Source organism: Homalodisca vitripennis, chromosome 1 (genome assembly GCF_021130785.1).
Source record: "Homalodisca vitripennis isolate AUS2020 chromosome 1, UT_GWSS_2.1, whole genome shotgun sequence".
NCBI classification, from domain to species: domain Eukaryota; kingdom Metazoa; phylum Arthropoda; class Insecta; order Hemiptera; family Cicadellidae; genus Homalodisca; species Homalodisca vitripennis.
Genome location: NC_060207.1, coordinates 238532650 through 238547836, shown reverse-complemented (window position 1 = coordinate 238547836; position 15187 = coordinate 238532650). Strand labels below are relative to the sequence as shown.

General features: G+C 34.7%; 1 protein-coding gene across 1 annotated transcript in view; it reads right to left on the bottom strand.

Moving 5' to 3' along the window:
• The window catches only part of LOC124353205 (homeobox protein Nkx-2.1-like), a 75850-nt gene that overhangs the window by 13939 nt on the left and 46724 nt on the right, over positions 1-15187 (bottom strand). Inside the window, exons 2-3 of the mRNA XM_046803100.1 lie at positions 8976-9121; positions 4210-4305 (exon numbers count right to left, since the gene is read on the bottom strand). Coding sequence (XP_046659056.1) covers positions 4210-4305; positions 8976-9121 — 242 coding nt within the window. The remainder of the gene's footprint in view (positions 1-4209; positions 4306-8975; positions 9122-15187) is intronic.

Genomic DNA, 15187 nt, shown 5'->3' with positions numbered 1-15187 from the left:
ACGGCGCCATCTGCGAGCGGTGGGACAATGAGGGCTTTAAACACCAGCACTTCAATCACCGCCATTTGTTTCCAATATTCAGTGTATTGTCACCCCTCTGCCTCCCCCTCCCCCTGAACATGGTGTAGCCATTGTGGAGGCCCGTACCACTCACCACAATTGCTTAAGAAGCTTTCAGCGCTTTTTAGCTTGTAGCCCTCCGGGTCGATTGTTGCCGACGGTGGACCATTGTGTGGCGTCTCCGCGGTTGTCGAGGCGGTGTGGTGTACTGTGTACATGTCCGCGGTGTAAGTCGGCTTAGGTCGGGGAATGGAGGTTCAGAATATTCCCAGCAAAGAATTAATACAGTCATAGCCTACAGTGAATGTATTAAAACAAAGTACAAATGCTTCTGGATTAATGGAGATCTGAAGAAAAAGATATAAAAATGATGTGGTGAAAAGCATTTATCGCTTTGCTTGATTTTATTCCCCATGCCTGAACTTTAAAATTTTAAAATTCTTTCCAGTAAGGAAAACGCTTCTACTTCGTTTCCACCCACATAATGTTATACTTTGTGTAGCCCGTTTTACTTCGATTTACTGGACAACAATAATGTGACAACAAAAGAAAGACTTCATTGTAAAAGTGTCAAAACTCTTTAGATCATCTCTGAAGATCCTACATCATTTTAACGTGTTACAAGAAAAGCTATTTTGAAATCGAACTAGCTATTTTAACTACGGTATTTCATTTGTCATTCCAATACCTCAAATCTTTCTCCACATACTTTCTTAACACAAATTGGTTCTAGCAAAACAAAAAATGGTGATTCTGATATTATGTGAAACTCTACCTCTACTGCGTAAAAAGACAATGGTTTACGATTTTGCCACAGTGTTGAAAACGAATGGCACAGTTTATAAACATTGTGCATACATTTTATATTTGGCTCCTACTAATCGTCATTTGTTTAAATCTACAAACCTTTTAGAAAACTACTTGGTGTATATTTGTTTCAGACTGATATAACAAAAAATGTTAACATTTAAAGGAATGAAATAATTTCCAAAACATGAAATTACCTTAATTGGATACATCAATTGAGTATTTTTTTTAAACTTAGTATTTTTTTGTTTAACCGATTATATTTTTAATATTTATTGACGTGACAACGTCTTAAATTAGGTTGGGGCCTCGGAGTCACTCATGAAAAAGTGTAACGCCCGGTAACGTTACGATGCCCGTCCAGTGGGTCCGCCGCACGGGATCCGCACGGGATAAAGCAGATAATTGTGGGTCCGCCGCACGGGATAAAGCAGATAACTATGTTTATTTCGTGAAAATGTGGAGTGCTTAGATTCGTCATTTACAACAACTACAACAATAAAGGTAAATAATTGTACACTGATATTTCATTATCGTAAACTATGATTGATTGATTACGATACAATTGTTAGATTGACACAAAAGTTGAGAAACTGAGTTTATAGGTTATGTCATACTATTGACAAATGTTGATAGTGTTAAGTAAATTATTAGTTTAAATCACTCTGCAATCAATCGTAATTCAGTCGATTGAGAAGAAACAGCGCGTATTGCTAGTCAAACATTTAAAATAACAAATTATAACCTCTAACCTGTCATAACAGTGCGACCAAACAAACGAACTAAACCGACCAATCACCACGCGCGGAGTTAGAATTTAAACTGTGTTTAGCAAGAATTTCAAATTCCAATTTTAGTAAATATTTTATTCAACTTTACCATTTACAATAACAAATTTTAATTAATTTCAAATTATGTACAATGTTTTAATAAACAAAATATATTTCTATAGTTAAAATTTGTGCAATTCTTATTTTCATTCAATTCCTTGTTCCTATTGTGCAATTTAATAATATTCATATCAATAAATATTCTACCGAGAAAAAGACGTTGTCACGTAAAATCTTCGCCCGTAAAACCGACTTTACAGGCAACCATAATTTTTTTGTTATATTAAGGGACCGGACAGCCGTAACGTTTATATTACAAGACCGTAGTGCATTTTCACATTTAATTACAAATACCCATTATAATTTATACATAATTCAGTTAAGGTTTAGACTATTTCAACTAGGGTAAATACAAATTTATCACGATATTATTGAAATATAACATATTTATTAAGCGTAAATTTATATGTTTGATCCTTTATGGGCAAAAAAGTGTTGGTTCAATGGAAAACTAAAAGCATTTTCATATACCCTATAACAGGTAAATACGAAACTTACATATTATTTTACGATTTTAGGCTTCGTAGACACTAAAATATTGTATAATTAATAGTCAAACTCGTGTCCATTTGATCGAAGTTAACACACGTTACATCTTTGGCCAAATTTGGATTAACATTTTTCGAGTTTAGTTTAAAGCAATGCTGTAAATTCCAGTGTCAGTTTAAAATAACGAAAAGTTAAGTTAATAAATTTATCGATTTGAAGAATGCAAAACAAATAAAACCGTTTTTTAAAACGTAACTCTGCTGTTTTTTACAATCGTCCTGCGATGTATTTAAGTTGTTAGAACTAACTAATAATAAATAGATATTGATTAGGCCTAACATTCTTTGGATTTGCATTGGTAAAATTAAAACACGAGAACTTAGCTAGTACGGTAATTCGTTTTTATGTATTTTCCTTTGCAGAAAAATAACAGACGACTTTTATTAACATTATACTTTAGGTAAAATTTGGTTTGTGTTTTTGTTTACTGGCAGTTACTTGTGTGTATTCCTGGAACACATCCGTAGCGAGTTTCGCTATGTAAATAAACAGAAAAGTATGATTTAAACTCGACGTTTCTGATCCGTTCCAAACATTACATATTGCATCAGGTGATTAAATTGTTACTCAAATAAGGGAGAAACGGTCAAATAGTGAATCATGAGCGAAGCTATTTGATCAATCGGATTCTTCCAATTTTCGTAATTCATTCACCGAAATATCACAGTTTATTTGACTTTAAAAAGGAGTTTTTTTTATGTTTGTATGCAAATACAACAAAGCGTTGAATGGTCTGAGAGAAATAATATGTGGTGGAAATCTGTATAATTGACGTTAAAGGATTTTACTGACATGCTTGTCGTTTTATTTTTTAAACACTTAGGCCTAATTTATGTAGCCCCTACCTATATAGTTAAGGTTCTTGGTTATCATATTAGTTTTTTTATTAGCTAACGATATGTTAGTACCCTATTTTTAAATATGAAATTTGAATATTCAAAAATAAAGAGTAAGCTGATGCGTATTTTTTACCTCTTTAATATTGGTAATACCTTTCAAGCATACGATAGTATCGGTAGATGTTTTCAAATAGGGATTATTCAACAACAGAGATGTTCTCCAACACTGCCCTAGTTGACCCTCTTCATTCTGCATGATTTACTATTATTTTGCAGTCAGCGCACAGCCTTTGAGTTGAGCTTTACCCATAGATTACAATGGTCTTATTGTAATCTATGGCTTTACCTCATATGATAAATTTTGAACTTCAAACTCTTTTAAACTCTTATTTTTATCGTAGAACTCAAATTGAGATAACTCATTTTAATAATTATTAATGCGTATCCAAACACTTTTTAGTATTTAAATTCTTCATTATATTTCGTTACCACTTAAATTATCTTAAAATTCAACATTTCCCATATTCCAACAACACTAAGGAAAGGTCGTAAAGTTGTTTGTAGTTTAAACATTATTTTTATTCGGCTAAAATCAAGATGCCCGCCACAATAACCGACTTCTTAAGGAAATATTAATTTAAACCTATCTAATATAGTATTATTTTACATTTTTTAATATAATTTTCAAGTAAATAAATACAATAATACTTAGTTTAAGATTATATCCGGCCCGATAAGGACCCAGTTACAAATCTGACATTTCTTTTTTTAAATAACCGACTTCTTAAGGAAAAATTAATTTAAACCTATCTAATACACTATTTTTTAATATTTTCGAATATAATTTTCAAAAATATAAACACAATACTAGTTTTAGATTATATCCGGTCCGATAAGGACCTAATTACAAATCAAAACGTCTTTGTTTAAATTAGACTTTTATATAATTTATTAATAAGTCCAGTTAAAAGAGATGATAAATACATCATATCATTATTTACAAAAAATCACAGTGTCCTACAACAAATAAACGATAAAGTGAAAGCGATGTTGACGTGGCGTACCTGCGTGGGCGTGAGGTGTATGAGACTAGCCAGATGTTCTCTCTCTGGCGCCGACAGGTACTTTTGTTGCTTGAATCTCCTCTCCAGCTCGTATACCTGGACAGTACAAGTATTATTTAACAGCTAACTACTTCACCGCCCATCTACATTCAAGGTCGGGTGACTAAGGAAAGCTGCTACAGGATACGGGTAAGACCGGACTTCGTTAACAACACTTCAGTAAATCTTATCTAATCTATCCTTAGGTTAGTTATTTACCTGAAGAAGAGATCAGATTGCAGATCTTGAAACGCAGTGAGTTTTGTATCACTGAACAATGGCAAATGTCTTGAAAATCCTGTTTCTTTCACAATCCTTCCATCGTCAAGAACAAACTTCAAAAAAAGAATAGGAATTGACATTATCTTACACTTTCCACACAATTATTTTGTCCCTTTATAATCGCAGTGATTTTGCTGCTATTTCATCAATAGGTATGTAGGTAGAATGTAGGCTAACTAAAACTGTAGCGTTAATTATAGCCTATAATTTTAATTGCATTTTCTTTTTTAAGAATTTTAGCTATATGTATTCTAAGATCTTTAGATTGGCTCAAAGAACACTATCAAGAATGGTATAGACGATTCAGAACATCCAATTGGGTATAAACGGGCAAAGAAACATTACTGATGAGGAGGTAGTATTTCAGCCACCAAAAATCTTACAACTGGCTGAAAATCGACGCCTAAGTCTTATCGACAACGGAATTTCCCTGAAATTGGGGATTGACACTTCGGGTTGATTTTGAGGAAGGATATATTTTGTATGTACTTAACTAATACAGAATGTACTAACTTTAGAATGTCCCATTAGTTATTCTTATAGGTGAAAAAAGTAATTGCCTGATGAAGCGAAATCTAAATGGAACATTCAAGAAATTTGGAACTTCTAAGGAAATTCCTAGAGAACTTTCAAAATATTACAGATATCCAAAAGCCAGTATCCAAAAAAGGGATACTATTTGTTGAGACCAGCCCATCAGTTATTCTTATACATGAAAAAAGTAATTGACTGATGAAGCGAAATCTACGTGAACATGCAACAAATTTTGAACCCTCAGGGAAATTCCTAGAGAACTTTCAAAATATTACAGATATCCAAAAGCCAGTATCCAAAAAAGGGATACTAGTTGTTGAGACCAGCCCATCAGTTATTCTTATGGATGAAAAAAGTCATTGACTGATGAAGCGAAATCTACATGGAACATGCAACAAATTTTGAACCCTCAGGGAAATTCCTAGAGAACTTTCAAAATATTACAGATACTATCCAAAAGTCAGTATCCAAAAAAGGGATACTAGTTGTTAAGGCCAGCCCATTAGTTATTCTTATAGACGAAAAAAGTAATTGACTGATGAAGCGAAATCTACATGGAACATGCAACAAATTTGGAACTCTTAAGAAAATTCCTAGAGAACGGTCAAACACTACAGATACCCAAAAAAGGGTACTGGTTGGGTAATGCTCCAAGGAGGCCACCCCATAATGCAGGTTAAACCGCATTGAAATCATATTCAACAATGAGATTTCGAAATTGCTCGTATAGGTGTCAGGGGGGACAATGCGCTATTAGCACAGAGAATGACTAAACAAATGTTAATGACAGTGTGGGAGCAGGGCGGGGGAGATTGACTGGCAGACAATTTGCGACCTCAACAATGACAAACGCGTGTAATGGGAGCCTGCAGCTATATTGTGGATTACTCCCCCTTGGCCCGCTTCCGAGTGCTTATGCGGGTGTCGGGATCATCTTGCTGCGTTTAGGGAGGCAGAGCATCAGTGGGTCACTGAGCACCGAGCCTGGACAACACCGCTTACACAAACACAACAACTTTATAGGGTGTTCGATTCCTTTATTGGAGACTGTTATTGATACAGTACTCGTATACTTTTTTAAGTTTGCTTTTGAAGAGGGAAGGATTGTCCAAAAGGATATTTCCGGATATTTGCCATCGTTCAGTGATTTAAAAAGATCAGTACCACTACGTTTCGAGATCTGCAATCTGATCTCTCCTTCAGGTAAATAACTGAGAGGTTAAAATAAACTCATACAGAGCGTTGTGACACAGACAAATCAGGTTTTCTTTTTACTGTAGTTCAATTTTCAGAATTGGCTAACGACTGATGGTTCAAACCAATATATATGACATAAATTTCCTTTTAAACCATATTTTAACATAATTAAAATCTAGGTTGAAATATGTGTGACAAACGCACAGTAGTATCAGGTTGATTATGTCTTTAGTTCAAAGAATTTTCAGAATTGGTTCAACAAAGCGGAATTTAAATGATTCACTGACACTGCAATGGCTTCATAAGAAGCAATGATTGGTGTAATTTACTCATATTGCATCTTTACCATCGTTCAGTGATACAAAATAAGTATCACTAAGTTTCGAGATCTGCAATTTGATCCTTATTAGGTAACCATATTTTATCACATATCCTAATTAAAATCTAGGTTCAAAATATGCTTGTCAAAACGCTCTAGTAGTATTTTTGTATTTTAACTTAGATGTTAATTGTATCTTTGACGAGGGAAGGATTGTTCAGCAGAATATTTTCGGACATTTGCCATCGTTCAGCAGTGATTTAAAAACATCAGTTACATTACGTTTCAAGACCTGCAATCTGATCTCTTCTTCAGGTAATTAACTAACCTATCACAAAATTAAAATCTAGGTTAAAATATGCATGTCACAACGCTCTGATATGATTGTTTATTTTAACCTACATTAGTGTTTGGTTAGTTATTTACCTGAAGAAGAGATCAGATTGCAGATCTCGAAACGTAGTAATACTTATTTTTTAGCACTGAACGATGGTAAAGATATAGTATAGGTAAATTAATCACCTTTTTGTCATTGCTACAAGTTAGTCATTGCTGTGTCAGTAACTCATTGAATTTCCCTTTTGTGATAGCATTTCTCAAGATCTGACCTTGAACAAAGCAAAATTATGCTGTTAAAAAGATGCCTAAATGTCCCAAGTCGGAAGAGGCGTTTTTGAAGGAAACTACACGTTTTGTACGGAAAAACATAAAAGGTGGAAAGAATTATGCTTATTACAACGAATTGGTGCTCTTGTCCTCTGAATTTAGTGACAGACCAAATTAGTAAATCTTTCTATTCCTTTAAAGAAGATCCCTTAAATTTTTCTCTGTACACCGTTCTAAATATGTTCCATTTAAAGAAAATGTAATTAATTATTCCAGAAGATATGGTTTAAAACATTGCAATTCAACATTACTTGGAATCACGCAAAGTTAAAAATAAACTAACTAGTAGTACTGCAATCAGAATACAACTGCAATAGACATAATTGTTGCCTCAAGGACCAAATTGACTTGACGAATTCAACTGCATCTAATTTAATGGCACAATGAAAACCGCCAGTCACTTTGAAGGCCAAGACCCAGGTATAACTAGAATCACACAAACGTGCGGACCGACGATTTCTGAGCGCGCAGTCATCGTGTGACACGATGTCAGCGAATCGCGGCCACCGGGTCGAATAACTGGCCGCAACTCTACTTTCTTCTTCTTATTCTCCTCTGAACTGCTGAATGCTGCTGCAGATGCGGTGCGGCATTGTCAGCAACTCGCGGTCCGGTAGAAGAACCGTTACTTTGTTCTCCGGATCTACAAGCAATGAAAGCCTTCGAGATAATTCTTCAAGCCTTCATGAAATCTTCTTGGATTTGGACTGTTTGGATCACCGGCAAGGAAATCCAACGAAAGAAACAGTCGGTTTGCCGATTCAACCCAGGCACAATTTTTCATGGTTCGGTCACTCTAAAAATGCATTTATTCCTTTTGTTAATCCTACCACTGGACTTGAGACACCTTCTCAGAAAATGTTGATCTTAGACAGTAAATCCATCAGTGTTCATTGCAATTCCTTCATGATCGTATATTTCCTTAAAAATTGCATTCTTAGCTTGTTTTTCATCCAGGTTTAAAATTCCTGCAGCAAAATCACTCGTCGCGTTACCTGATTTTGGTTTTCATTGAGATGGCGCGTACATTTTAGTTTATGTTAGCGTAATAACTTATAAACGTTTAAGTCACGTTTACACAGTACTTTGCAACTGGAAAGTTTTTACCTTTTGAAGAAATGTTGAAATCTCCCAATATACGAGTTGAAATTTCTTGCAAACATTTTCAATTTCAAACAGAATCCTCGAGTTGCAAACGGAAGTCGTGTTTCCACTAGTAGTCGGTAAAGAAGTTTGCAACTGAAAGGTTTTCAGCTTTTGCAGAAATTTTGAAATCCCCAACATCTGAAATCTGTTGCTGTTGCAGACTTGACTCCTGAAATCTGAAGTCATGTTCTTCTGAAGGGATCCAAAAACAGTCGGCGTCGAAGTCACCTTCGATCCCCATTCGTTCTTCTTCTGTTTTTGGATCCCTTCAGACGAAAAAGACTTCAAATTTCAGGAGTCAAGTCTGCAACAGCATCAGATTTCAGATGCTGCACGTAAGAGGAAGGTGAACTGGAGCTAAACTCAACATTTGCATTACTTCTTGAGCTGAATATATTTTAAACGATTTTACTTATAATCAAACTTATGCTTACGAGTATTTGAATATGCTTAACAACTTGATTACCCACTTTTTGAGCGCAATATTGATACGATTTATATTTCTTTTACTTTTAATTTTTAAATTCCTCCCCAAAAAACTTATCGCAACTTGATGAAAAATGTTACCCTACGACAAACTTACCTGAGCTTGGGTGAAGAGTACTCTCCGCTTTCTTCTCTGTGTGAGGGGGAATTGCATGGGTTTGGCTTCCGCGACACTGCAGGCCGACAAGGCCGACATGTTGCCCATGTTCATACCGGCGGAGCTGGAACCCATCAGCCTCGAAACTGGAACAGAAGAGATGACGATTAACAGAGCTCGTGACAGTTCCACAGAACTTACTTTGGGAAGCAATATGTACGATTAGAGAAGTTACAGTAGGTGTACTAAATAGACGGGGGTACGGGCATTTTGCACAACAGACCGTATATTGTCACACGATGTATACAATTTATTCCAACGGCATACACCAATTTTTTTTTTTTTATTTAAAAATACAGTATTTAAAAAAACAAACACTGTAAAATAGTGGAGCTAAAAAGTGCAAATATACAATAGCAGAAAAAAAGAAACAAGGAAGATTACAACCAAAGGTATACATCGCAACAATAAAAATAAGGTTATTATAAAAGATAATACTAAAAATAAAGACAAAAAACAGATATTACTGAAAGACAATAAAGCAAATTCACTACAGATTGTTCCTTTAATAAATAATAAATGAATTTAGCAAGAAAACCCTAAAAAATAAAAATAATATAAACAAAATAAAGTAAATAATTTATGGTATTAAGTACAACTAAATACAATCTAAAGTAACAACAGTTAAAACTTTATATGAATAACAACAATATGCTATGAAAATTTAACAGAGCTAAATAGATTTTAAGAGACACAATAATAATATTGGGAAAGAACATCGATAGAAATTGCAAAATGGCAACAATAATAACAAAATAAGATGAATAATATCAAATATATATATGAATGGAACTGACTAACACTGAGCAATGACTAGTCCACACGGCCTATGCCTAGACCACGCAAGTTCATTTCTGATAGTAAATATCCACCTTAACTGAAACGACCTCCAACCCCCTCCCCCATTTTTCTCTATTACTACAGATTTTTTTTAAGCGGTGGCTCATTTCAAGGGTAAGTCTTGCAGGTAAATTGTGCGTCAAAATGTCTTTGGCATTTTGATTTTTTTTTATTATCAGAAGCAAAATTATTGAGAACAACTTGGGGGAGTCCTTCTTTCTAGGATAACCGTTTCATAGAACGTGCAACCACAATAAAGAACTCGAATAGTAATTGTGTTCATGCAATGTCAATTAAAAGGTACGGATGTTGAAAAGGTAAGAATTGGAAGTGTTTTCAAGTAAAAAGCTTAACATAGTGTAGTTCCGCGAAGAAAGAAAAAAGTGGAAGAGTATTTAAAGTTGAAAAATAATAGAATGGGTGGGAAATCAACCGAATTGAAAGGGCAATATTAAGAAGGATGTAAAACGTAGTTTGATCTGTAAATAGATATAGATTAGGTAAATAAATCTGAGTATAGTTATATTACGAACTGAAAAGGTTCAGATCAAAACAGAAGAAGAACACGTTCAGAAAACTAAATGTTTAAAAAATAGTTAATTTGTACTTATGACATTGATAAAAATTAAAGGATAACAGGATTTCGGACATCTGCCATCGTTAACTTACCTGTAACGATGGCAAATGTCCGAAACCATGTTATCCTTTCAATCTTCCCATCGTCAATAACAAACTTTCAACAAAGAATTGATGAAGGAGTTCCAATATGGAATGGTGGCTTGAAACTGATTTATAGCTCACCAACAATGGCTAAGAATTAAAACATAATAAATCCCAGAAACAGACGGGTGTTTATTTTGTTAATCATTCCGTTTGAAGTATCATATAAGACTGGTAAATTGTTTAATCTTCCAAATTCCTCGACCCAAAAATCACTTTTACTTTCAGCCGACGTTTGGGTAAAGCATGTACTCAGTGATCTTTCTCGATCCATGGCATCATTAAGAAGTTAGTAACTTTTATAATGACTGTGTCAACAGCAGCGATGATGCACATTGCATCATACAGTCGGCTTTCACTGTTCCCGATTGCGGTTACTTTACGGTTCTTAAAACAGATACAGCATCATCGCCGCCTTTGATGTAATGTCGAAACTTGTCAATTTTAACGATAGTGCGGAATATTGTAAATAAATTAAACACGCAAAACTGTGTTTTGGGAAATGCCATTTGCAACTAAAAGTCACTGATTTGAAAACCAATTAGTGATCAGTAACGGAAGGTTGGTATTCCTGAATACTCATTTCATTAATTCTACTCTTTTTCCTAAGTATGGGAATAATTTGTGAGTGTGTGTGTGTGAGTGGAGGATATGGTAATATAATTTTATTGATTGCTAATATGGTTCATTCTAATACGATATTGATTGTTTTCGTTGTATTGGACCATTCATTATACGGGTTGTTTCTAAGGTATTGATTTATCTATTTCAAATTTCAATCAATTCAGTAGTTTTTATTTATTTAGGTTGATTTGTTGTTGTTTAAACATCGCTTTGATACAGGATATATTTATAGTATTGTTTCATTGCTTTGTATGCCTTAATATTTGTTATTGTTTAATGTTTCTACCTTTATTTGATGTCATATATATTGAGTTTTAGAATGTTTTGGTCACTATTCATTTGATTGCCTACTGTTATAATTTTGTTTTGTTACTAATTTATTGTTATTAGCCTATTATTTGGGTTTGTTTACTTATTAGGTTACACATTGGTAGTAATATTTGTTGTGCAATTTGTTTCATAAAGTAGCTTCTTTACGTGGTCTGTTTTGTTTAAGTAGTGATTATTATTAGATTAATTATTTTAGTTATCTTATTAACCTTGAGCCAAGCAACACATTTAATCATATTAAATTGCTAAACGAATACTAGAATACTGAAGGCATACATTATAACACGTGGCAAAGAATTTATTATTTTTATTAATACCAATCTAGAGTAAATCGCATATATCAAAAATAATTAGATAATTGTCAACCAATTTATACTTCATTACCATTCAAAGTTAGCAGTTTTACAACTTGGGAAAATATCGTATATTTAAAAACTCATTAAATAATTGTCAATCATTCATATTTGATTATGATTATAAGTTAGCAGTGTTACAACTGCCAAAAGATCGTGTATTAAAAAACTCAAGTAGTGATTCTTAAAAGAATAATTATTGTTAGTTATCTTATTAATCCTGGAGCCAAATAACAAATTTAATTGTTTTAATTGTTAAAAAATGGTTTGTCCGTAAATAAAGAATAAAGAATACTAGAACACTGAAGACATAACGCGTAAAAAGCATTCGTTATTTTTTAACACTTTAATCTCGAGTAAATCGCATATATTAAAGAACTCATTAAATATTGTCAATTCATTTACATTTGATTACGATTATAGCCTAAGTTAGCAGTATTATCCAGGAATACAACTTGCCAAAAGATCGTGTTACATTTTGTACATCTTAAAGAACAACACTGTTTGAGCACGATGTGTTGTTAAAATTATATTAACCCCAACCAGATGGTGAACAGTGACCTAAACAACAATCCACCCTTATTTGTTGCAACATCGATAATTGAATTGAACGAGGCCGGCCGGCGAGGCACAATTAACCGGAACGTCATCAAAGCTGTTGGGGACCCGATTGGCTGTTACCGCTAACCACAATTTGATGAGGGAAGGTGGAGAGATTTGCCTCTGACAGACGCTCAATTCTAAGCCAGTCAGTTGTAAAATAGGGATCACAAAGCGAGGAGATGCGATGGTGGGAGCCGGGAACTGCTGGTGCAGCTGCGTCAGACCTCCGCTTCTACCCGCTACCCGCTACCCGCCTGCGCTACTCTGTTAGCTACTGTCGAGCAGCGTTTGAGCTATTTATCGCTCCTCTGAGTAGATTTGGCTTCAATCTTCGCTTAAATGTTTGGTTACAGTTGGCTAAGGGATAAAGGTGTTATGCTTCGTCAGTGTCGCAGACAATGGAAATAAAGGATGATCAAATGTCACTTATTTGACCTTATCACGTCCTTTATTTAATCAATTAAAAATACTCCCATTGATATATTTATATGTGTACACAGTGCTAAATATATTTTATGATAGAAGTGGGAATTTTGAGCGAGGTGGGGGATATAGATTAAAATTGAGAAATGCTGATAATGTATTTGTTCCGAAACTTGAAAAAACTTATTTTACCAAAACTTATTCATTTTTGGCACTGGATTTCTGAATTTGGAGGTTGATCCTAAGTCTTACTATAGGAAATATTTACGGAGCAAACTTCATTTCCTTTCAGAGTCTAAATCGCATTGCCAACTTGAAAACTAACCTATTATCCGTGCCTAGGAACCCTCTTAGCAATCCTAAATGGTCAGATCATACATTCGCATGCAAAGGCCGTTAAATATATGTCACAAATTAATTAAGATTTTACAGCCCCGCATAGAAAAACTGTAGTTTACGCGTATACTCCAAGGTATCGGCCAAAGACGCCCAACTCTCTAGTCCAGAAGCCAAGGCGAGTACCCAGGAGCCGGAGATTGTGTACTCAGGTTGTTGTCTTAGGTCCGCTACCTGTCTGTCTGTCTGTCTGTCATCTCACATCCACGTCCTGCCGAGTCACCGCTAGGGGTGGTCTAATCCTCACACCTCACACAATTATCTCCCAAACCTGTTATTGGTTATTACCTGTTATTATTGTTTCTCCTCCCTTTGCTCCTGCGCCAGTTCTTGTGCTTCCAGCACATGTTTATATTTCTTTTGTTGGCTGGTTTTGCAAGCTTAGTTAAAGCTTGGATTTGTGCGAATAATCAAAAGGAATCTTAAAAAAATTCACCAATTCAGAATAAATATAAACGTTCTTACATGCATATTAAGGGTTGCATAATTTGACTTTTGATCTGATTGGGTTATCTATGTGGAAATATTATTATTTTATCAATGGAAGTAAACGTTTATTACGTAAAAGGGCGGAAGGTATGTTTCTGCTGTTCTTTGAGGTTGGACTGCCTGTACCTTAGTGTCTTAAATTTTCACGATCTATTTTCACGAATTAGAATTTTCTTGTTCGCCGAATCTGCGCATTTTGTTCCAGTTACGTGAATACTTCCATGTACACATATATTGTTAATGGTATTAAATTTAAGCTCGGTGACTAAAATACCTTGCGGAAGACAAGTGTTTAGCGAAAACACGACCGTTAAGCGTGTTTAAGTGGAAACTGTTTATATTCTCAAGTGTAACACTCTAAAAGTGTTCAGTAGCTTTTACATATACCAGCTGTTCAGTGAAGTTTAACTGCTGGTACCTGAATATCTTAATTTGTTTTCTCGAATTTGAATTTTCTGGTTTACTGAATCTACACATTTGTTCCACTCTTGTGAATATTTCTATGGACACATATATTGCTGATGCTACAAAATTTAAGCTCTGTGACTAAAATACCTTGCGGAAAACATGTGTTAAACGAATTGGATCGTTAAGCGTGTTTAAGTGAAAATCGTTTCCATTTTCAAGTGTAAAACTCTAAGTGTTTAGCAGCATTTACATATTTTTGTCAGCAATAATATACGAGCGTAACAATTACTGGCACCTCAAATGTCTATGCTCAGCGCAATCTAGCAAAATTTTGTTTCCCTAACAGTTTTAAGAATGGCCTACTATGGCCTAATCCCTCCTCATTTTGCATATGGAATAAGACTTTGGTGAAGTTGTGCCAAAAAAATCGAGCGCGTCTTTATACTCCAAAAAAGGCTGTCAGTCAGAATCACTGGAAATTTGATTTACAGAGAGTCGTGAAGGGAATCTTTCAGGGAGTTGAGATTAATGACTTTGCCGTTCCTGTAGGTAGCTATATTTTTGAGGTGATCATGTACTGCAGATCAAGGTGCGCCTTGATTCGTGGCAGGAACGTTCATCAATATGAAACTAGAGACAGGGACAACTTTCGAATTCATCAACGCAACATCTAACGCAAGAAGTCGTTGTCAGATTAATCAACAGGCTCCCTGAAGAAATCAAAATTTCAATAATCAAAATCAATTTAAAATGCGTCTCACACTCCTTGGTGTCCACGGCTTTCTGCTCTGTTGATGAATTCATGATTAGCCGCTGGGATATTTGAGAGTGCTGGATCTGAGGTCAATGCGATTGTGTCATGAATGATTGTATAAATGAGGAATATGAAGGTATATGAATGTATATATGAAACCCTGTAAATTGACTAAAAATTATTGACGATTGCTATACGATGTAACAATTTTA